Genomic DNA, 24908 nt, shown 5'->3' with positions numbered 1-24908 from the left:
AATAAAACCATGCAGCATATCATCATTAAATACATACTCAACTTAGCTACACATCTTGCATTTACTTTGCTCAATACATGCCAGTAACACCCCCCTCCCCCTCTCTTTTCATACAACCCTCCACCTCCTCATCCCCATCACTTGCATCACTTTCTGCTTGCTAGCGGTGTGTGTGTGTAGCTCTTTGATCCTTCCCGATCGGGGGATAAACACGGGTCCCGTCCTGAAGCAGAAAGCCATTATATGCACTCTGTGTCTGCAGCCGCCCGTCATGCATCGGGAAGCTCAGATCCCGGCGAATCAAAGGTGTCCATTCTACCTCCAGCCCTGGCATGAATATTTATGAGTGCTGTGCCGGCTGCCCTCCTCTGTGATGTAATTGCAGTGCTGAGTGCCTCCGTGGCACAGAGTTCATCCAATACAAAATAAAACAACCACACCCCTCTGTGTACTAGCTTGTTTTTGACAAAAGAAAGTGAAATGCACTTTTTCAGTGCTAAAAAAACTCCTGAGATTAGCACATGCTCCGCAATTTGGGAAAGATGGTTATATAACGCTTCAGGCTGTGGCTTCGACACACGTGTTAGTATTCAGGACAGAACTGCTTCTTTCCTTCTCTTGTTATGACTTTCTTTGTCTTTGTGACCATCTGCTCACAACACACATTCACATACTGATAAGCTCTTTATCTATATATTTATGATGGACTGTCATTCATTCGTGCAAGATACAATTTTAGTTAGCACAGTGATGAGATCAATTGTAGCGCTTAAACTAATTTACACATAGACATTACACTGTCCCAAATGGCTTTGCAGAATATATTCAGTAAATATATGCATGCTTAATTTACTTAAAGTCATCATGAATTCAAAATGGACAATTCTTAATTTTCATGGATTATAGCAGTATTTATTATAAATGATTAATCTGCACAACATTAATCAAAAACTGGACCACAACCATCCACCAATCCAATCAGTTCCCGATGGACAAAATCAAGTCCCGCCCTACATTCGACCAGCCATTTTACTTGGACATACATCACAGGAAGGAACTTGGCAACTTCCGTTTCATGCAGACTTTAATATCTAAATGTAGCCTACATGATGATTATTTTCGTGAACGATTTTTGCACGTGCTTTCATCTACCGATGTTATAGCCTACAAAAATGCTGTTGTATTTTGTATTACTGAGTGGTTGTTCATAAGACAACGTGTAGTTAAAGATGCACATTATGAGATTTGTCATTATTTTATGTCTATGGAATCGTTAAGAGGAATCTGAATTGGAAACGCTAAATAACGCAACACCGTGGCTCTGACCTTCATTTTTAACCTTCACACATTTTCTAAGCATCATTGAGTCTCTGTTTCTAATAAATGAAATAAATCCTATTGTGGTGAGACTTGGGAAGGGACCCTCTGTGGTAAATTCTCTTTTTCTACCACTGTTGAGGATCATGGAACTTAACAAGTTCTGAGAACTTTATGAGGTTTTTTTTCCTCAATCTTTTGGGTTTATTTGGCACGTTGTTTGTTTGTCCTGGATCTGTCAATCATGTGTTATGTGACAGATTAGAGTATAAAAACCAAAAGGATGGGAGAGACAGAGTGCGGTAATAACCAGCACCATCCACTCTGTGGGATAAGACCCAGTTCTGTCACGCTTTTCCTCAGAAAGGCTTATATGAGCACTATAGAGACTGCTAGAATGAGATCCAACATTCAGGTCCAGACAGAGAGCAGTCTGTAATTCTACCCCTGATGACTGGATAGGAAACATGCACACATTAGGTTACGTTAACTATTAAGATTAAGTATTTTAGTGGTGCTTGGCTGCTAAGGTTAGGGATTTCAACAAACCCTTAACCCAAAGTATTAAACTTTGGCATGTAACTTAAAACGTTCTATTTTTGCCACACTTATATAGTTTTGAATATCTGATTCATTCTAGAGAATCGGTCCATCCTGAACGGTCTTCTCTCTCATATCTAGTTAAGAATGTCCATGTCCAGATCATTCCAGTGAATCGGTTCATCCTGAACGGTCCTCTATCTCATATCTAGTTAAAAATGTCCATTTCCAATTCATTCTAGTGACTCGTTTTTGTCCTGAACGGTCCTCTTTCTCATATCTAGTTAAGAATGTCCAATTCATTCCAATAAATCGGTTCATCCTGAACAGTCCTAGTTCCAGCAAGTACATAGAAGAAACAAAACACTTATGAACAGACTCTTTGCAAGAACAAAACAACCAAGCTAATACGCAGTGACAACAGATAACTGAACAGGACAAAACACAGGGCTTAAATAGACAGAGAACTGAGGAGCTAATTAACAAGTCACACCTGAACAGAACTAACAATCAATTAGAAACCACAGTGACAATTAGGGAGAGAATGGAGGAGAACTGAACTAATTAACAGACTGACAGTAAAACACTAGAACTGAAATACAAACATGAATCAAAACACATGACAGATTCTAGTGAATAATTAAAAAAAAAAGTATGATTAATTTAAACGAACAGATTTACAAAAATGATTCACCAAGAATCCCAGGACTATGTACTTTTTGACTCAATTATGTAAATTAGGTTGTTTTTCTTGTGTTTAGTCTAAATATACTCATTCAGATTTGATACTGTCAGCCTAATTGAGCTCATTCATTCAAAACCCCACATTGTTTTTAAATTAGCAAAATACAGCTTTCACTCTCAGAAAATAAAGTACATAATAGCTTATCACTGGGGCTGTACCCTCAAGGTTACAATATTGTACCTTAACCTTTAAAAGAAACGGTACATATATATGTACATTTTAATGCTTTTTCATCCTCAAAAAGGTACATATATGCACCTTGAGGTCCAATAATAAGCCCTATGGGGTACATTAGTGTAGATTGTACCATGGGGGACAGAAATGGGGGACAGAAATGTACCCCTATTTCTGACAGTGTTTTTTAAATGATCTCATTGTAGGGCAGTTCTTTTTTTAATTGTAAAACATATTGTCCCTTTAATTATTGTAAAGTATTCTTTATATTGTGACTTTTAAGAAAGAGACAGAGAATCATAGAGAACTCTGATACCCGTGGGACACTGTGTAAATTAAAATCCAAACAGATTAATGAGAAGTTATGTCGATATTAATAACTGCAACGATTTGAAAGCGCTGCCCCTCGGGCTGGTCTTTCGATCCAGCAGTCCTGTCGAACTTCACTTCGTCTGGGCCATTCTCACACATCCTCAGCAATCAAGGCTGTCTGATTGCTGGACCTTGTAACCCAGACCTGTCATCTAGTTTGGCACAGCTGCAGTCCGGCCCACTTGGCCTGCCTCGGTCTAGGTATGGAGCTTTAGGAAATGCACATGTCAGCATATGGTTCTATGGCACAACAGAGAACTTTAGCAGGGGACAGAAGGAAGAGGGCCAGGGGAGGGGTGACAACAGTTGTAATCGGATCATTGGCTAAAACAAGCTGAGTCGATGGGATCAATAGAAACTGCACATGCAGCACAGAGCCTTTAATGGCCTTTAATCTCCATTAGGTCTTAGAGGGGAAGTCAGAGGAAAGAAGGTTCAAGCCCCTCCAAGTGTCTGCTTTTATGAGGAAGATTCTTTCTTTATAAATTTCAGGATGATTATTTACTGTTATTACTATAGTAAGTACATGTAGGCTAATATATGACACAAGGACACTGAAAAAGTGTTACCCATTTTTTTAAAAAAGAAAATAATAGCCTACTTTCAGCAAGGATGCATTAAATTGATCAAAATTAACAGTACATATTTATAATGTCACAAAAGATTTATATTGCAAATAAATTCTTTCTGTTCATCAAAGAATCATTAAAACTGTTTATATGTTAAAAATATTTTAAGCAATACTAAGAAACTATTTTAACATTGATAATAAGAAATGTTTCTTGAGCACCAAATCAGGATTTTTTATCATGAAATATATTATATTATTATTTTAAAATGTAATATTTCACAATATTACTGTTTTTCTGTATTTTTGTTCAAATAAATGCAACCTTTAGCATAAGAGACTTCTTATAAAATAATTAAACCAACTCCTATCTTATATTATTTGTATATATTATTTTTATTTATATAAGAACTATATTATTAACCAAAAAAATTGGTTACACTTTATTTGGTAACACTTTATTTTACAGCATCCTTGTTACACGTTATATGTAGCTACTATAGTAATAACTATAAATTATGCATAATTACATGCAACTAACCCTAAACCAAACCTTAGGCCTAACCCTATTGTAAGTACATGTAGTTAATATTACTTACTACTTAAATGTATAATTACAGTGTAACAAAAACACCTTAAAATAAACTGTAACCCTTTATTTTAAGGTGTCCGTGTTACAGTGTAATAATAATTAACTATGTGTACTTACTATAGGGTTGGGATTAGGGTTTGGTTTGGGGTTAGTTGCATGTAATTATGCATAATTTATTACTACAGTAACTAACTACATGTAACATGTAACAAGGACACTGTAAAATAAAGTGTTACCAAAATTCTATCCCAGAAAACAGCATTGCCTGTGGAGAGAGTTCTCCATGGATTCAAATGAAATGCTTTTTAGACCACACTAAACACCGTTATTTGTTTTTTTTGCAAAGCCGTATCAGAGGGATAAGTAAAATAATTTTTCAACAGGCACCCATCTTTATAAAGCTTCAGCGTAACCTTGCTCGCAGCCATTTCTCTGCAGTTAAATACGACAGTTGCTTCAAAGAGAGCAGAATCAAAGGCCTTTGGCTGTGGCTCTCATCTCTTCCTAATTGGCTATGCTGAGCATTCGAAAGGAACATCTGTAGAATAACAGAACACCATTCAAACCGCATAAGAATGAATCAGCTTCTTCTGATAAAAAAAAAAAGATTAAAATCTCTCACTCAGTTTGTCCATCTTGATAAAATACTAAAGTCTTGACTGCAGCTTTACCCTTTAGGATGCATGATACAATTACACCACATGATACAATTAAGTATGTTGCAGTACCACTCATTGTTTCACCGTCAAAGATAAGCCGATGCACATTACGGCTGTTTAAATGTGTTAAACATACTTTAATAAGAATCTACATGTTGGAAATCCTATGAAAAGTTGAGCACTCTTTGAAAGTTCACTGGCAATCATTTGCAAAGCTAAGATCAAGATGCACTCATGAAAATGCCCTTTACAAACTGTTCTAGAGGTGCATTTACATTTTCACAGTGGTTGTTATAAAAACAACTTCATACGTACATAGCACAGTTCTGCAGGTCTATTGATTTGCTGTGATTAATCTGAAATGTATGTTTAGTTCTAGAGGCCTGCTGTGATCTGCTCCGACTTCTCAAAAACAAGGGCCAGGAAACCCCAAGCCAGCACAAAGGCTGAAATAAAAACCATCATTTGCATATTCAGCCTTTGTTCTTTTCATGCCTGTGAGCCAAACTGGCAATTAGAGGGAGTGAAGCAAAGGTTATTAATAGCTCTGTGTTGTACAAACTCACCTAAAAAAAAAAAACAGTAAAAGAAAGCATTTAGCAGTTCTAGCCAGATGGGTGTACTGATACATATGCGGTGAACATGGTAAAGTCTTAATTCAAAGCCTTCATCTTAGTAATTACAACTTTTTATACAGCAGCACCACACAAAAAGAAATTTACCCTGTCACGCAAAGGGATTCTCTTGGCAAGCCACCATTAATTGACTTTACCCAAGGTGCAGATTGGACAACAAGTGCTATGTTCATGTTGTAATTGCCTGATTAAAGATGAAGGGGCTCTGGGCGAGAGACGAGAGAGAGCTCTGTCGTTTCACCTAAATGACATAAGGGCTTGTCATTGTGTTCATGTAGCCGCACATTCTCTCTCTCTCTCCCTTCCCGAAACACCAAGAACATAGACTCTTTTACAGGTAGTGGAACAGAATTCTTTTTAATGTAATTTTCTTTTCACTGGCATCGGTCTTATGTAACATACAGGTGTGCAAAAGATAACCAGGAGATATGATGTTAGTCACCCTCGCAGATCCCTGTAATAAGGGAATCTAGGACCACTGGCTTTAATTAAAGCACATTTTGTTGAATAAATAGTCTCTAAATAACATATAAAGAAGCATAAACTGGGATATATATTAATTGATATATGAATGAACTATAATAATAAAAAATCCAAAACTTTTAAGAACTGTATATTTTAAAAAATATTAAAGGAGAAAAATAAAAAGTTTACATCAACAAAATGATTTCAGTTTACATCTTGATTGTGTTTTTAAGCATTTTAATTAAGTTAGAATATTTTATTATATTAATAAAAACATTAACTGTTTTAAATTACCATTGTAACATTATACTGTTTATTAAAAAATAACTACAATTAATTAAATAACTACAATTTTTAGAATTTTCAAATCCCTGGTTAATTACTGACCCTGGCATAGACATTTGATTATATCTATTATAGCACAATAGCGGTTCAGCCACTAGAACTGAAATGGAATGGGCAATAGCGCCACCTAATGTGTGATCTATTAAACAACAACTCCAGGCAAAATATAATCAGCCTGTTACAAATGTTTACATTTAATCTCAAACGAATCCACGTGAAAATGTTGCATTCAGACTTGTGTGTGAAATCTGTATGAGATAAAGAGTAATATTACAGCACATTTACATAGTTTTGTTTTCCCTAAAATTAAAGTGATGGCACGAAAAAAACAACAGTGACGTATTCAATTAAATAAGTTAATTTCACTCGAATATTACTGTAAGTTATTTGCAAAAAAAAAAGTTGTGTGAACTCAATAACTGATTATATTAAGCAGAACTCAGCATCAGTATGGATCAGTTTCAGCATATTTATTTCAAGTTCCCAGCATGCTTTGCTTAAACTCTGTAAGGAGAGTAAATGTTGAAATTAAACGTTATGTTAGGCTATATGTTTTTGCACTATATTGATATTGGGAGAGATGTTAGTGTTTAATGTTATGTCGGGATTTAAAAGGGTTTATGCTATGTCTGCGTTATTAGGCTACCTGTGCTGAAGAGTATAAAGCCTGTGGTTATGTCGATTTATATTTATACTGCTTTGAATAACAGTAGTAAATGCTCTTTCCGATATGGTGATATTATGTTTTAATATAGCACATGTGCGCTATAGCCTGCTAGCTAGTAAGTAAATATAGCAGAGTTCATGTTACTGACGTGTCAGCAACTCAAACCCCCGGTTTTACAGACGAATCACTGTAAAAAATAATTCCGACTATAGTCCCATAAAATACACGTTTGAGCTGTTTTAACTGAAAGCAACTTGCATTGACATATCTTAAAATATGTCACTGCCATTGTTTCGTCTCAAACCAGTAATGTTTTTTTTGTTTTTTTTTAAAGGTACACTTATTAAAAGTTTATTATTACCCTGTCTTAATCTAAGCCCTGTTTGTGAAACCAGGCCAAAGTGTTTGAATGGAGTTTATAGTTTTGTATTAGGAAATAATCTTGTAGCGAACTCAAGAGAAATAAAATTCACATTACTCATTGCTGTTGGTTTCTAAACTTAAAAGAATTGAGACAATCAGTTCACTCAACCGAAATGAGTTATCATAACTCGGGTTTAGTTTGTCATTTAAGATTAGATCTGGTGTGCTGCCATGCGATACATAAAACCAAACCTGCTGCAGTCAAGACAATTTTCAAAATGTTTTCATAAATCTATATTTATTTTTCAAATCAGATTAATCAATCACATCATACCTGTTAGCATCAGCATCATTAAGAAGCATTGATTTACAGTAACCTATACAAGCATGGCCTTAAACCAAAGCACACAGAGGAGGGGCGCGGAAGGTGTCTCTTTTTGCAGCAGTGTCATCATCCCGCAACAGTAGAACGTGAACCCAGATGTGATGCCTGGTTCATCACTGGGACCAGTTCTTCTTACCCACATCATCCTGAAGCAAGAACAGCCTAAAGTGGCCTGTGGAGAAGGCAGCTTCCAGTGAACAAACAGGAAATGGCAGAGACTGTAATTACTTTGCATTACTCACAGATGTTTGAGAAGATCATGTCTTATGGTGGGAGTGTGATCTCAAGACACCGGCAGCCTGCGCAGCTGGACCCCATTCGGGGGGAAACATTCGGACTGTAACGTCAGTCCATAACAACAATATTACTTTATCATTCAATCAATCAATAGACTCAAGACCTAAATAGATTGTTTCATTTGCATGGCCTCTGAATAATGCTCAGTATATAGTTGCAAACAGCAAAAAACAAAAGTTCTCATGCAATACAAATCTGGACGATATCTTGCGCCCGTTAATTAAAGGAGTAAACAGCACATTCTGAAATGAAAAACTCAAAACGTGGCTTCGCTAAACATGTATAATGTTTATTTTAGCTAGCGAGTCACCTATAGGAGAAAACTGTCACATTCTCGCTGAGCTTCGGCAATTCGGACTAAATCCTGATTAGCAGCAGATCAGAATCCTGATCAGTCCAAAAAAAGCGTTAAAGAGGCTATCCTGAACACCAGGCCTGGTTACGTCTGAGGATGATGGACTTCAGAGGAACTTATGGCATTTTTGAGCAGGTTTCTCCTAAGACAAATGCACTTTTGAATTACAAGATTGCAAGAAAAAGAAACAAACAAAAATACAACAAAAAAAACATGTGCATTGGCTGGTGTCATTTTGCACCAAGCTGCAAAATTATCTTTTGGTACACAGAAATAGATGCTGATACACAAAGGTGAAAGGGCTACTGTGGAGTCAGTCTATAATATCGGATGTGATTATTCTGACTTGAGATTCAGTCAGGTGGGACGCAAGCTTCTGCCCCTCAATTACGTTTGTTACAGCTTCACGTAGATTCAAGTAAAGATTTGTCTTTCCTTGGATACATAATTCTAGTCTCCTCTGAGGGTGCTCAAATGTATAGAGTGCTAAAATTTTAATGATTTACAAAAACAAACAAAAAACACTAAACAATAAGCCTACAAATACATTTGAAATCCTCAGGACCAGCTACACTGGTTAGTCAGTTAATACCAAACAGATGTCCGATGACAGTTAAGGGTACTGGTAGAAGCTTTTTAGAAGGTCTGAAAGTGCTTTAAGATACAGTTTACGTGAGTGATTTTCTATCCGTTTCGTGCGAGACTTGAGCGTAAGAGCAGATCCATCAGAAGTTGACTCAGAAAAGTCCACTGTCTTGATTAGGTGTTCGTACATCGTTCTTCCTCTGAGGTTACACAATATTTAAGGTACTACATCATTAGTGTTGATGTTCTACCAAGGAGATCTCTGTAAACCTACTGTTTATTTCTATTTCGCTCCTGTAAAGAAATACAAAAAGAGAAAAGACAAAATTAGATTAAATGCAACATGAAGCCATCAAGAAGATCTTTGTCTTTTACTAAGCCAGTTTGTGCAAACTCAGGTGATAAAACGGAAGTGTATTTAAAAACACTTGTGGTATTTCACTTGCTCAGGAAGTCAATAGAATCTTTTCAACGCTGCAAGATGCTCTAGAATCGTTTCTGCTTGTTGTGATTTGGCTCGTGCTTCTTGAGATCACAATTCAATCCAATTTTTAAACTGATATTTAAATTCAAGCCGCTTCAAATTAGTTGAGAATTATTTTCATTTAAATTGGCGGATATAAATTCTATAATATTTTGTCAAAATTAATTTAATTTTGAAATCTGACAAATATTAAATTAAAAAAGAAACATGCATGTTGTGGGTCATGAAGTGAGCAATTTTGAGAAAATTCCTAAGCTAAAATGAAAGTTTACTAAAGCTGCAGGTCCAACAAATGCTTGCTTGTGTTGATACATGTAACAGAAAACAGTAGAGTATCTGGACTGCTGACACAGCCAGTGGTTTCCAAACAGTTAGGTAGATTAGATCTCTCTGACTTGCAGAGTAAAACTTTTCACCCTTAAAAGTGTAGTAAGCGATTGAAACGCTTTGAAAATTGAAATCAACACCCAAACAAACAATTTAATGAATATTTACTAGATATCTGTTCTTTGTGTGTGCAAAAAGATTGTGTCTGTACATAATCCTGGCTGTGTAAATAGGAGAAAAAACATTTGGACCGATCCACCAAGCACCAAAACACCATTGTAGCCAATCAGTGATTGGGGGCATATATAATTTTCAGCGCTGGAAAGGCGTTAGAGAGTGGGAAGGCCTGAAAACGGAAGCTTTGGACTTCAGAGGTTGCTTTGTTTCTGCTCAATACGTGAGTAAAGGCCCCAATATAGCCTACTGCTAAGAGTGGCTTTTAGATGAATATGTAAATGAATATGTAATTATGCGCTGTGCGCTTTCCTCTCAAATAATAAAATAAACAAATAAAATGACAGCGGTGAGAAAACAGCAGCTAAGAAAAGCATCTGATCCTAGTGATGTGGATGTTTGCACAAGCTCTGCAATTCGGCACTTTCACGTTCAGCACTTTATACAATAGATTGTTTAAAAGCAAGCAGCTTTACAGTATTGAAAAAAGCATCAGTGTCTCTTTCAATTAGAATAACTACAATTTCAACTACAAAGCAGCTCTCCAGTGTATTCATGTTTTTACTTGCATCTGACCTCGACGGACTGAATAGAAGAAATGAGCCAGAAAAGATTTCTATGTCAGAGAAGGCGGAGCCTCAGCAAACACCTACCTATTACTTAATCACCACGGACCAATGGTAGTTTGAAACGAACGAAACAAAACCAATGGTAGAGTTCCCGAAACAAACACAAAATGAGCTTAGTTTTGGCCTGATTTTGAACGAAATGACATCACACCAGTTTGTTCTGTTGTTGAATCACAGCTGATAATAAAAGTAGGGGTGTTCCTTTTGGGTGTCGATTTCAAATATTAACAGTGTTTCTCAGAAATTGCTTACTGCACCTTTAAAGCAATTCTTAAAGAAGCAAGTAAATGTTCACAGCAGTTGGAAGACCTGTCATATAAAAAGCCATTTTATTCTATATCGGGGTGGTTACCTCACATGATGGCTGCTATATGAACAGCTGAATACTACTCACTTACTTAGTAACCGCTTTTGGACATTTTATTCAAGAATAAATTAATCATGGGTGACAAATATGCTTGTGAACAGGGTATTTCTACAATGTCATCAAGTAACTGAAAACTTGCTTTTGAATGATGCTGCAACCACATCAATAGGTGTTAGTATAAATGAGGCAAATTCCATCAAATGTTCATGTTATTATCTTGAAGAGCTGAGAAACAACTTAACATATATTTCATAAGCCAGTTAAATTTACAACAATGTGCTTACCACTGCTTTGCCAGTGAACATGAATGAATGTGAGGGAACGTTAGCTAAATCAGGAGACTATGAATACATGCTGAATATGTCTGAATACAGCTAGAGTCATTAGTATCTCCAAACATGAAGACGTGCCACTACAAGGCTTTAGTCCTCTTAGCTGGAGCTACTGATAATATTATAAACAGCACTTTTACAACACAATGCTATGTTTGGGGAAATAAAATTAACAGTTGGTGAGTGGATCAGATGTCAAATTGATGAGCTAATGACTTAAAATCTTTATTTAATAAACGGATGACATTTCTAATGATAATTAAAAAATAAAAATAAAAAATAAAAAAATAAAATCACACAGCTCTATATAATATATATATATATATATATATATATATATATATATATATATATATATATATATATATATATGCATTAGATTTCACAATTTAAACCACAAGCCTTGGAGACCGTTTTAATTTAAATAGTTGATTTTATTATGGCTTTGGCAATCTAAACATGATTGGCAAGATAATGAAATAGACAGAAAATTAGGTTGGGAGAAAAACTAAATATGAGGTTTTGATAAATCTCTCACGAAAAGAAGTTAAATTAGTCCAAGTGCAGCAAGACACTTTGATAAAGCCATTTTGATTGCAATTTTTTCCCATTTATGTTCTTTACCAACAATCCTGTAGTGGCTTACGTAAAGATGCACAATATATTGAATAAGTGACAAATACTCAATCAGCTGAATACAACTGACATCCTGATGTAATAAGGCCAATAGAGTTGCAGTTCTGCATACAGGCCATATGCATGTAGCAGCTAAATTCAGTCAGTTCACTATTTGGTTATTTACAGGAACAAAAGCAGCAGCTAAACGTGCATAAATCACAGAACTCTGTTGAGTGGGAGTTTCTTAACAATTGCCAGACAATTCAAACATTTCTGGTAGCTTTGGTCAAAATACCTAAAAATAAAAGTTAGACTGCTGGTTTTATTTTTTTTTTCTTTACAGGCATGTGATGGTAAAACGTTGCTATTGTTATTACCAAGTCAGCCATCACATGTTTGGGAGTCACTCCCAAAACTTTGAAGTGAGTACATGACCACAGTAGCACAAAGTCATGCCAATGAGTCATGTAGGTTTTAAACCTATTGCCAAACATTTTCCAACAACTTCCAAACAAATTTAAGCTCTATATTAAATGACTCCATTGGTTCAAATGCAAGACATTCATCCTTAAGGGTCTGACCTGATAAACCCCCAAAATAGTGTGAAATCTGATCTAAATGCTGTAACTCATAACTCACATACAAGGATAAAATGCAGCTGGTGCCAAGGTAATGGGCACAGACATCAATTATTTGTGTTGGTTAGGCAGGAAATGATGTAAGTCCAATCTATTAATGGGACATCTGCCTGCTGTTTGAGCAGAGATACTGATTGGCGTCACCGCTCGACACCAGCCTTTTTTTCAATAGATGGGCAGAGACTTCTTAGTTGTTGTTTTTTAACACCATTTATTTCACAATACCTAGTATACGCTGAGACTTTAGCAGTTTGGTTAATAGAAATATAGGGGAAATGGGTTATGAGCAAGCCATGTTGAGCAATAAAACACAAACAACAAATTACATAACCTCCAGTAATTATGTACCGAGTTACCAGATCAGACATTTCATTTCTAATTATGACTGACTGTTCGGTTTTGTCTGGTTTTTCAGAAATAGGCAGTAGAAAGAGAAACAAAGACTAATCTGGCTTAGATAGGAGTTGCTATTAAAAAACCTACCTTTGGAAATAGATGGACATGCTGACAGCACTAAAACATAACAATGATTACGAGATCTAAAGGTGCAGTGCTTGCCTTCTGCTATTGTGAAGAGTGGCAGAAAGCTGCGCTTACCCTTCGCATTGCTTCCTCTTCCTCCTGCCGCTTTTCGTAATGTGCAAAATCGTCAAAGATTGAGGTGGTATGCTTGAAAGTTGCAATAATTTTAAGCACTTGCTTTGCCTTCTCTAGGGGCACTTCTTGAGTGTCCCTGGAGTTGGTGACAGGCTTGTTGTCATTGTTTTCTAAGCGAATGTGCCTCAGTTGGTTATTGGGCACATCCTTAACAAAGATCCATTTTACCTCAAACTTGCCCTTCCACTTATCCTGGGACCAGACGCCGGCATAGGCGTTATAGTCCACGGTGGACTTCATCTCAGCCACACCGCAGAAGTGTCCGCTACCATTGACACTAAAGAGCAGGTAGAGTGGACCTTTGGCACCGAGCGAGCGGTAGGCGCCGTCCAGGCGCTTGTTTCCATGCTCTGTGCTGCACCAGATAGAGTACTTGATGGAGCGGTGGATGTCGTCCTCAGAGTAGCTCTTGATGATGAAGACCCGTCCGTTTTTCAAGTTCCAGTCAAAGTCTTTGGGGTTGTAATTGTTGAGGGCTTTGAGCTTCTCCAGCACGGGGTGAACCTCGCCGGAAGAAGGTGACGAGCTCATGGGGACTCCCGTCCCAAGGCCAAAGTTCTCCATGCCGCAGTTCTGGTTAAACGTGGTTCCTCGGTTCCGAGGGGCCACCCAGCGATTTTGGGGTGGGGGATTCTGCACCTGAGATGGGTGCAGGGGCTGTGGAGGACCTGGTTGCGAGTGATGGTGAGGGTGGGGAGGACCTGGAGGCAGCTGGTGAGGGTGCTGAGGAGATTGTAGATGGAGCTGCTGGTGTTGGGGTTGAGGAGGCAATGGACTCTGCATCATGGGTTGAGGTTGGGCCATGAGCTGCTGCTGCACCAACGGCTGAGGGGGAAGCATCTGTTGCGCAAGAGGGGGTTTGGTGATGGAGCCTTTGTCCTCCCAGGTACCAATGTTCATGTTATGCTTTATCGGCGGAGGGGGGATCGTTGGGCCACTTCCCAAACCCATGTTGGGCTTTGGCTTCAGCTTGGGCTGTGGTTTCGCGGGTTTTCTCGCGATGGCCGCCCAAGACGTGGGTTTTGGTGCGGAGGAGCTGACAGGCGGCATGCTGTTGGCAGCCATGCTACTCATACCCGGTGTCCCTCCTAAAGGAGACCCGACCGTTTTCGTAACGGCCGACATGTCGGAGCCAAGCTTGAGCCCGGCCATTCCCTGATCGATACTACTGAGCCCTGGAACTTTACTAAGTTGCGTGTCACTGCCGAATCCAGCCTGTCCATCAGCAATGGCCCGGCCCAAAGAGCTCGGGGGATATCCGTAACTGCTGCTGTACGCTGAGCTCTGTGTAGACTGTCCCTGAGAACCACTGGTGCCCCAGGTGGAAAAGTCTGCATTTCCAGGAAAGAAGTTAAATCCGTGTTGGCTGAGAAAAGGGGGCGTGTTCCCTAAAGCACCAGGCTGGCTGAAGACTCCGTCAGGAATGAAGTGATGCTCACCATTGCTCATCTGTCCATATGTGGTCAGGTACGGCATAGGCGGGTCTCCTGCGGTGGACCATGCAGCCTCTCCCAAGGAGTAAGGGAATCCGATAGAGGGAGCATAATAGCTGGGCATGTAGGGATCAGACATTTGTGGGTAGCTATTACTCTGTAGGGTGTAATTAAAGATAAGTCAGTAATGATTATGTAACAAACAAATGGCTAAATAAAGATGTGACAAAAACATAATAGGTGAAAAAAGTGTGATAAACACTTTTAAACACTGTTTAAAGAAACATACTTTTATTCAGCAAGGACACAAATATTTCGAAAGTGACAGTAAATGCATTTGTAATGTTACAACAGATTTAAATTTCAAATAAATGCTTTTCTTTTGAAATTTCTATTCTTCAAAGAATCCTGAAAAAATAAATGCATCACAGTTTCCACACAAAAAAATGTAGCAGTACAACTGATTTCAAAATAGATAAGAAATGTTTCTTGAGCAACAAATCAGAATGTTTTTGGAGGATCATGTGACACTGAAGACTGGAGTAATGATGCTGAAAATGTAGCTTTTCCATGACAGCAATAAATTACATTATAAAATATATAAAAATAGAAAACTTTTAATTGTAATAATATTTCACAATAATACTATTTTTACTGTATTTTTGTTCAAATAAATGCAACCTTGGTGAGCATATGAGACTTCTTTCAGAATCACTTTTGAAAAATCTTCCCATCCCCAAACTTTTGAACTGTAACGTAAAATCATTTTATAGGTATCAACAAAAAATAAAAAAATATGAAAGAGGTCAGGGATTTCTTACAGATTTATTTTAGACATTTGTACAAAGATAAACTATAGTTTAATGTAATGTAACACTGAAAAGGAAGGAAAAAAATTACTAATAATATTTTCAGAATGCAGACAACTAATATGACAGCATAATGACAGAAACTCACCTGATTTGTCTGGCTGCTCAGATAATTGTCAAAGTCATCATCGTTTACAGCATCCTTCTGATGCATCGAACCGTTTTGCACTGAACAAAATTATATTAAAAAAAAAGACAGAGAGTGTCAGTTAATTTGACTTCAATACACCATGACGTTGATATGAAATAATGAGACAGCAATTGCACACAAGTAGGCCTAAATTAAATTTTTAAATGATTATCTAAAAATCTCTATAATACAGTAAATTGCTTGCTTGTCAGGACTACGGATTCACAAAGAGAGCTAGATTAACATTAAGACCGGTCTACTACATAAAATATGATTCACAGAAGGAGTGACTATTTATAAATCCACACAAGCAAGACAGTGAGAAACACATCAGTAAACTAAACACCCTTAAAGGGACAGTTCATCTTCCACATGATCATATGACTTTCTTTGGCTGAATGACATTCACAAGCACTTTCATTGAAAGGAAAAGGATGTAACACTGTGGATAATATTCTGTTCCATAGAAAATAGAAACAAAGTTTGTGAAAGGCTCATTTTAAGGTCCCTTTGGACATTCCTGAAGAAAACGAGTGTTTTGCACCACTTACCTTTGTTTCCTTGTCCTTTAGGTCTCTGATTTTGGGTTCAAGGTGTGTGGACAGTGACAAAGAGAGAAAAAAAAACACCATGAACACCAGTTTATCAGGAACAGAACATGTACACAATAATTTGGCCTAGCAGGAACAGGTATCAAATATCAAGGGCTCTCAGTTTGTGGAGAAGCGACTTGACTATGATTGATGTTGGCTTTCTTTCTTTCTTTTTTTTACCAAATGAAGTACCTTCCTGTGCGTTCGTTTGTTTTGAAGCGTTCATTCGTTCAAAGCGCGCCAATAAAACCCAAAAATGCTGTCTAGGTAGGCAGCTCGCTATGGTTTGAGACACAGCCACTAACGTTACCTGAGCAGCACCATCATGTTTATATAGTTTTATAGATGGAAACGCGTCCGTCTCGCGTACGTTACCTGATCGACAGTTGTCGCAGACATCCTCCGGGAGCCCGAACTGATCGCTGTTATGACTGTCCACGGTCTCTCCTGCCACCGCTGCGGGTTCGCGTTATTTTTCCTCTCTCCGGGTTGCCCTATAATCACAGCGTATTCCTCAGGCGTTGATCTCCTCGCCCGGTCTCAAACGGTCGGCAGCGGTCCTCTCGGGCGGTAGTGACGGCGAATGTCAAACGGTTGGGGGAGCTTGGCGGCTGTGTGGTGTGTTTTAGTTATTCTGAAACATTCACACACTGTGTTAACGTCTGGAGAGAATATTACCCCTGCTCTGCTCCACAATGGCGGATGGGATCTGACTCTCACTTCCGTTTGAGCGCTGACCTTCCGCCGCTGACGTCAAAGAGGAGACATGCGCCTGCTTTTCATACAGTACAAAATACTACCCATCTTTTATTGGGGAAAATTGAGACTACAGCGGGTGATATTGGGTGATATTATATGAAAGTGATCTTTACATTTTACACAATTATTATTTTACTTATGGCATGTCTTTTCATAGGGACATAACGTTACACATTTTGGGGGAAATAAGCCTTTGTTTTTCATTTTAAAGGCAGAAGTTTCACAATACCTAAAAACATTATGTTTGGGGAAAAAAGAAAGCTGTGAAATGTGTTAATATTTGTAAAAAAAAAACAAATAAAATAATAATTATTATAATTATAAAAAACTTTTTTAATCTATTATTTTATCGATTTTTTTTCCTGTTTATCCTAATGTACCCAGCTTATTTGTAATTGTATTATACCAATAATAAAACAAATCTGTACACAGAGGGAAAAATGTATACAGTTCAAAAACACTTGCAGTTCAAACACTTCAACTAACAGATAATTTCTCTCAAAATATAGTTTTATAACTGCTTGGAAGTTATATAATTTTATATTTCAATGACCATGGGACATAAAAATAAAAAAAATGCACATTTTTAATTATTAATATTATGCAGAAATTCCAAATGGCCTACATTAAAAACCTTTTATTCATTTTATACGTGACTTCATATATTGATCGCTATATATGACAATATAATGTTTTATACAACTGTTAAAGCAAAAATAAAACAATTAGAGTAAGAAATAATAATATAAAAACCTTTTTAATTGTAATTTCAGCAGTTATACTCTGTAAATGTTGTTCATTATTTTAATCATTACAAACATTTTACACAATAATTAAGAAAGCACTTCTATACATTTTAATATATCTAGGGTGCATAACCAAATAGAGGTGGGTGAGACTGAGAAATAAAAATATCCCCATGAAAAGACAACATTCTGCTATAACTGTTCTTGACCGCTTGGTGACACTATTCTATTTCACGAAAATAACATGACCGTGAATGACGAGCTTTACAAGTCTTCAAAATAAAAGTCCTATTACTGCTTATAACTCAGAACAATCAGAAATATAGGCCTAGTAACTACATTTGCATTCATCAAGAAAACGGAGTCTATCTTTTAATTTATGTGTCATAAATAATTTCTCACAAGTATTTACAAAATAAAAGTGTAACTCAGTCATTCTGCCAGACTATTCATTTTTCTTGCTTACCTAATGAGTTGCTTATCTATCTATCTATCTATCTATCTATCTATCTATCTATCTATCTATCTATCTATCTATCTATCTATCTATCTATCTATCTATCTATAATAAATATCTATTTAACATTATTTGATTATTCTTTGATTTTGAGCTAACATACAAATGAGCCTTAATTTTAAAAATGTTTTGCCTTAGGGAACCCCACAAAGATTTGCTGTGTCCATCATATTATTACAAATATGCTTAATATGACTTACTATCGTTATATTAAATTAATATTTATTGTTTACATTTTACAACTTTATTGTTGATGTTGCTGTGCAAAGTTAAGTTGAACTTTAATTCTTGAAACAGAGTGTAGTCAAATCCTCAGCCATACTGAGAGAGTGTGTGTGTATGTTTCTGGCTTCAGCTCACTGTGTGGTGTTGATCCTCATGAAACACTCCTGTTCACTCAGCCTGGGGTTTGGAGCATGCAGAACATGCTGACAGTAATTGCAAACGCATTCAAGGGCGGTGCCAAAATAAATGTAGGTATCATAAGTGTCTGTTTGCTTATCTGTTTGCTATTGAAGAGAGAGAGGCATTGAAAGATTCAAGCTCTGTTTAGCTTAGGGGCATTAAAAGATTTACAAGAGGCTAAACTAGATCTCTGTAGTCTCATCGACCTTGTAGATGGTGTTCAGTAAATACAAATTCATGCTTACTGTAAATGAAATGGACACTGAACTGATTGTATTTGATTAAAAGGCAGAGTCTGCTCTGGTTTGGTCCCTCTATTGTTTGTTATCTTATCATAATAGTTTGTTTTAGCCATTCAGAGGCTGTGGTACAGTCCAATTGTAATATACTGAAATGAGAATTGATGTTTGTTCTGACATGGACATCATTACGAACCATATTGTGGTCTTTTTCCTGATATATAGTCTTTTAGCTATTTATATGATTTTCTTTATACTTTCTTTATAATATAGTTAGTTCAGTAATGTACAAAATGTATACAGTGCAGTTAGCCCCATTAATTATTTCTATCTTTTTGGTTGTTTTATAGGGTGCCCAGACAGTGTCCGAGGTAAGATTTGGACTCTACACTGACTTAACTTCTCCATGTGATCCAGCAACACCAGCTCATCCACCCTATATTAGTGTTCAATCAGTTGGATTATATTTAATCATTCATGCCAGATCTAAAACGTTTTGTTTACTTTTAATCTTGAGTAATTTCAAAGACTACATATGTGACCCTGGATCACAAAACCAGTCACATCGGTCAATTTTTTTAAATTGAATAAATAAGCTTTCCATTGACGTATGGTTTGTTAGGATAGGACAATATTTGGTCGAGATACAACTATATGAAAATCTGGAATCTGAGGGTGCAAAAAAATCGAAACATTGAGAAAACCTCCTTTAAAGTTGTTCATTTATGTTGGCGATTGTGCAGCATTCACTCACAAAAATACATGTTTTATAAATTTACGGTAGGAAATTTACACAATATCTTCATGGAACATGATCTTCACTTAATATCCTCATGATTTTTGGCATAAAAGAAAAATCGATAATTTTGACCCATACAATGTATTGTTGGCTATTACCACAAATATACCCGTGCGACATGTGACTGGTTTTGTGATCCAGGGTCACATATACACATTATGGAATGTCTGTGTTATTATATTGTTGACCAACTGTAACACTACTGTTCAAAAGCTTGGGTTCAGTTAGGCTCTGCAATATTTTTTATGTTTTTGAAAGAGGTATCTTATGCTCACCAAGGCTGCATATATTTGATGAACTAAAATAGTGGGTCAAATATTATTACAATTTAAAATAACTGTATTTTAAATTGTACATTATTCCTGTGATGTCAAAGCTGAATTTTCAGCATCAGTCCTCAGTGTCACATGATCCTTCAGAAATCATCCTAAAATGCTGATTTGCGGCTTCAAGAAACATTCCTTACTATTATCAATGTTGAAAACAGTTGTGCTGCTTAAGATTTTTGTGGAAACAGTGATATATTATTTTTAGGAATCTTTGATGAATGAAAGTACTGAAAGAACAGCATTTATTTGAATTTATTTAACAATGTAAAATTCTTTACTGACACTTTTGATCAATTTAATGCATCCTTGCTGAATAAAAATATTAATTTCTTTGAAAAAAGCTCTTACTGACCTCAAACTTTTGAACAGTAGTGTGTTTATTTTAGGTATTGAATGGCCTTCAATATCTCATATGATGATTCTTGTCAAATTAAAATTAAATGCATCTTCTCCAGGGCTCCAGAGCGGTGCTATCAGCACGTTCTTTTGCAGACTTCACACCTCAGGCCAGCTTTGACATCAAGGTAAAGTTCTCATATTAGCTTAAAGCATGCACACAAAACTTTCAAGTTTTCATTCAAGAAAAAGTAGAACATGGTTCAATTTTAGAGATGTGACCTTCATCGCTTGGACGAAGGCCCTTCGGTGCAGACGGTGCTCACCAGAGAGGATGGACTCAGGTACTACCGCACTATGCAGACCATGAGACGCATGGAGCTGAAGGCAGATCAGCTCTACAAGCAAAAGATCATACGAGGCTTCTGTCACTTGTATGATGGCCAGGTAATACAAAACTGAATACCTTGTAGTCTATAACAGCTGTTTACACACATAACACAGGTCTTCTGGTTACCTCTCAGGAAGCCTGTGCTGTAGGCATTGAGGCTGGTATCAATCCCAAGGATCATGTGATCACGGCATATAGGGCTCATGGTTACACCTACACCAGAGGTGTGCCTGTGAAAGAGATCATGGCAGAGCTCACAGGTTGGGACGTCCTCCATAAAACTGCATTAAAGGGATAGTTCACCCAAAAATTTAAATTATGTCATCATTTACTTACCCTTAAGTTGTTCCAAACCTGTATGAGTTTCTTTCTTCTATTGAACACAAAAGAGATTTTTTTTTCCTACTATGGATGTCATTGTCATATTTGGATGAACAATCCCTTTAAAATAGAAATCCTGCTGGGCTATGCAGTATCTGCATAGATACTGTATATACAACAATAACTCGATTCAGGATCATGTGAAAAAATTCAGCTTTGCCATCACAGGAATAAATTGCATTTTAAGACATATTAAATGAAAACAGTTAATAATTTCACAACATTATTGTCTTTAATGAATTTTTGATCAAATAAATATAGCCTTGGTGAGCAATGAGCATAAGAGACTTCTTTCAAAAACATTAAAAAAACATACTGACTCCAAACTTTTGAAGTTGTGTTTTGATAGTGTAAATAGCAGTTGAACTGTTATTAAATTAAAGATTTTCATAATTTAAAGAGAATTTCTTACTGAAGTAAAATGGACTGAAACTACCCAACTGACTCAAATCAGATTTAGAGGTTATGAATTGGAATCAAATCAAGAAATGTGTAATAACCAGCCCGAATCTGAACATGTTCATGATCTATTTCAGGCCGAAGGGGTGGTGTTGCCAAAGGGAAGGGCGGCTCTATGCACATGTATGCCAAGAATTTCTATGGCGGGAATGGTATTGTTGGTGCCCAGGTGAGATGCACGCCACACATCATATCTTACTACAATATTATCAAACATTTCTTAATCTAAATCTCACTTTGGAAGGTTCCTCTTGGGGCAGGTGTGGCCTTGGCATGCCAGTATCAGGGTAAAAATGAGGTTTGTGTTACTCTGTATGGGGACGGAGCTGCTAATCAGGTGAGAGCAACTTCCTCCATACATGCGCTCACAGGTTTGTGTGCAGTCTGCTGTTGCAAAATAGCGCTTTATCTGTTTTGTCCTTATCAGGGCCAGATATTTGAGTCATTTAACATGGCAGCTTTGTGGAAACTCCCCTGCATTTTCATATGTGAGAATAATAAATATGGCATGGGGACATCAGTGGAACGCGCCTCAGCCAGTACAGACTATTATAAGAGAGGAGACTACATTCCTGGCCTGAGGGTGACTGTCTTTCTTTCTTTTTCTAGATGCCTCACCATATTATTATATTCACCAGTGAATGCAATTTTTTACAGATGTACATAAAAGGTCACAATAAGTCAGGCCCTTTTCTTTGTTTTCTCCAGGTGGATGGTATGGATGTTCTTGGTGTGAGAGAGGCAACCAGGTTTGCAGCAGATTTTTGCAGATCTGGAAAGGTAAAAGAAAAAAATGACATATTTTACTAACTTAAAGGAGCAGTTCACTTTAAAATGAAAATTACCCCATCATTTATTCACCCTCAAGCCATGCTAGGTGTATATGACTTTCCTCCTTCAGACGATTACAATCGGAGTTATATTAATAAACACCCTAACGCTTCCGTGCTTCATAATGGCAGTGAATTTCAATCATCAGTATGAACTTTAAAAAAGTGCATCCATCCATCATAAAAGAACTCCACACGGCTCCGGGGGGTTAATAAAGGCCTTCTGACGACAAGCGATGAGTTTGTGTAAGAAAAATCATTCTTCATATAATTCATATTTATAGCATGAGCCGAGCATGAGTAAATCATGGGCTAATTTTCATTTTTATGTGAACTATCCCTTTAACAAGTCAAGAAGGGCTTATAGATTTAAGCAAGGGCTAGGTTGTTACTGGTGGGCAAATGTTTGGCCTGTGCTCTCTATAGGGTCCCATACTAATGGAGCTCCAGACATATCGTTACCATGGCCACAGCATGAGCGATCCTGGGGTCAGGTGAGGTTGACCTTCAACCTTTCCCCCCGTGGCAGGCGCTCACCCTTCCTCGTCCTGTTTAAAACCATGTCCTCATCTTCTAACCTCCATAATCACATTCTTTCCTTAGTTTTAGCTAGTTTTGCACATCATTTCAGCGAGCTTACTATTCGCTGTACCTTCAATCAGTGCTTTTCTGCCCTTAGTTATCGCACACGTGAAGAAATACAGGAAGTTCGCAGTAAGAATGACCCCATCTCTATGCTGAAGGACCGCATGATTAGTAGCAACATGGTTAGGGTGGAGGAGATCAAGGTACTTCATTTTTACATGATTCATTTTTTTGTCTGTCTATTGCACTCTTTATTTTATCAAGAGATGAACAGGCCTTAATCCTTTGATTTATGTTTTTAATTTTTTTAAATGTGATTGTGTACGGTCAAAAAAGGAACATTATAGGAAATGAATGGGAAATACGAAAAATGAGAAAATATAGAACAATTTTATGGGGTCTCTGATACTGTCTAAATCCAAATTCCAAATGCAAAACCTAATAAAAGTAAGTAATTATATCTAAAAATATAAGCGACTGGGGAATAAACAGCATTATGCTTTTCTTTATTTCTCCAATTATATAGCACCAATCTGACTTTTTTACTTAAATTGTAATAACTGAAAACAATATGAAATTATATATTTTTTTACTAATATTTGATTTTATATAGAAATAAATGGTGCATAATTTAGATGTGAATATTGTTTTGTACCATTAAATCCTCTCAAAATATAAAATATTAAAGAATAAATATTATTGAAACAAAAAATATAGTACATTAATTTCATTTAAAAACTGATTCACTTATTGTGTGCATCTCAATCAGCTCCCTAGTTCACTAGTCAAGGCACTGGTCAGGGAGTTGGCTATTTTAAGGGCTGAACACTGAAATGTGCATGCCCTAAAAATTCCCACAATGCACTATGAAAACCAGGGAGCATTGATGCTCACTATGTTCCCTTAACGGAAGTTCAAAAGCGAGAAACATAAATGATATGAGCTCACTACACATAATGACACGCAATAAAAAAATAAATAAAAAAAAGTATACAAACCCTTATTTAATTAAATGTCAGCATAAACATACATCACCAGACAGGTAATGAACATAATCTAGCTAACATTTATAAAGTATTTATGGCTGAAATTTTGTAATTTCTGCAGTTGTTCATAAATAAGTGATAACAGTAGTGATGTTGTACAAAGAGGACGTTGCCATGTCACTGGAAATAGAGTCATCAGTGTCCCAATGTGTAGTGAGCCAGGGTCCTTACTGTCCTTTCCTTACCAGTGCCCAAATTCATGTACACGATATACTGGTTCACAACCTAGGAAGCTAGGGAGTTTATTGAGATGCACCCATTGTCTTAACTCTTTTTTAACTGCTGAGGATCACAAGAGTGACCCCTATGTGAGGAATACCTCACCCTATCACCATATTATGTTGTTGTAATCACAACAGGACATTGATGCAGAGATTCGTAAGGAGATAGAAGAAGCAGCTCAGTTTGCTACTTCTGATCCAGAACCCCCACTGGAGGATTTATGCAACCACATCTTCTACAATGATGCACCCTTAGAGGTCAGAGGCACCAACCCCTGGACGAGGTTGAAATCCATGAGCTAAAGAACCTGCTGAGGATTCAGCACTTCAGTCCTAATAGTACAGGAGCTATGTTCCTAAACCTATACGCACAAAAAGATGGATGAAACTTGTGTTATCCATGTATTCATAGATACATTCCATAACAGCTGTTACTTAGCAAATAGTTTTGCAGACTGTTAATTCGTTTATATATTTAACTGAGAATGGAATTAATAAATATGTAATAATCTGACTGATATTTGCGTCAGTTGTTAATTCAAATGCAAAG

The 24908-nt window shown here is 36.9% G+C and overlaps 2 protein-coding genes across 3 annotated transcripts; one reads left to right on the top strand and one right to left on the bottom strand.

Annotated features, from left to right (window-relative positions):
• Positions 1-8392: 8392 nt before the first annotated feature.
• On the bottom strand, positions 8393-17070 carry ythdf3 (YTH N6-methyladenosine RNA binding protein F3). 2 transcript variants are annotated; one of them, XM_084102685.1, is made up of 5 exons: positions 16691-17047; positions 16274-16298; positions 15681-15760; positions 13231-14880; positions 8393-9358 (listed from the first exon to the last, which is right to left on the bottom strand). In XM_084102685.1, the coding sequence occupies exons 1-5, from the start codon at positions 16712-16714 to the stop codon at positions 9335-9337; spliced, it is 1803 nt and encodes a 600-aa protein (XP_083958811.1). In that variant the 5' UTR covers positions 16715-17047; the 3' UTR covers positions 8393-9334. The 2 variants fall into 2 exon arrangements, with proteins under 2 accessions (XP_083958811.1, XP_083958810.1); XM_084102684.1 differs by lacking the exon at positions 8393-9358 and having other exon boundaries at positions 11795-14880; positions 16691-17070.
• On the top strand, positions 17067-24875 carry pdha1b (pyruvate dehydrogenase E1 subunit alpha 1b). Its single transcript, XM_084102706.1, has 13 exons — positions 17067-17101; positions 18693-18810; positions 19332-19352; positions 20565-20633; positions 20719-20892; positions 20970-21096; positions 21754-21845; positions 21921-22013; positions 22104-22259; positions 22385-22456; positions 22933-23000; positions 23186-23294; positions 24497-24875. Exons 1-13 carry the CDS (start codon positions 17082-17084, stop codon positions 24659-24661), a joined length of 1284 nt encoding a protein of 427 aa, XP_083958832.1. The 5' UTR covers positions 17067-17081; the 3' UTR covers positions 24662-24875.
• The last annotated feature ends 33 nt before the right edge of the window (positions 24876-24908 follow it).

The sequence above is a fragment of the Abramis brama genome (genome assembly GCF_963993115.1).
Source record: "Abramis brama genome assembly, chromosome: 24".
NCBI lineage: Eukaryota > Metazoa > Chordata > Actinopteri > Cypriniformes > Leuciscidae > Abramis > Abramis brama.
Note: the sequence above shows the minus strand (reverse complement) of the source record. Positions and strands in the feature narration are given on the sequence as shown.

What these genes read in the sequence shown, in the direction of transcription:
- ythdf3 (XM_084102684.1), bottom strand. Translation starts at nt 16,714, where the DNA reads ATGTCTGCGACAACTGTCGATCAG. An exon ending in CTGCGACAACTGTCGATCAG is followed by an intron (nt 16,299 to 16,690) that starts GTAACGTACGCG and finishes ACCCAAAATCAG; the next exon opens with AGACCTAAAGGACAAGGAAA. An exon ending in TGAGCAGCCAGACAAATCAG is followed by an intron (nt 14,881 to 15,680) that starts GTGAGTTTCTGT and finishes TACACCCTACAG; the next exon opens with AGTAATAGCTACCCACAAAT.
- pdha1b (XM_084102706.1), top strand. Translation starts at nt 17,082, where the DNA reads ATGCGCCTGCTTTTCATACA. An exon ending in AGGCCAGCTTTGACATCAAG is followed by an intron (nt 20,634 to 20,718) that starts GTAAAGTTCTCA and finishes GTTCAATTTTAG; the next exon opens with AGATGTGACCTTCATCGCTT. An exon ending in GTCACTTGTATGATGGCCAG is followed by an intron (nt 20,893 to 20,969) that starts GTAATACAAAAC and finishes GTTACCTCTCAG; the next exon opens with GAAGCCTGTGCTGTAGGCAT.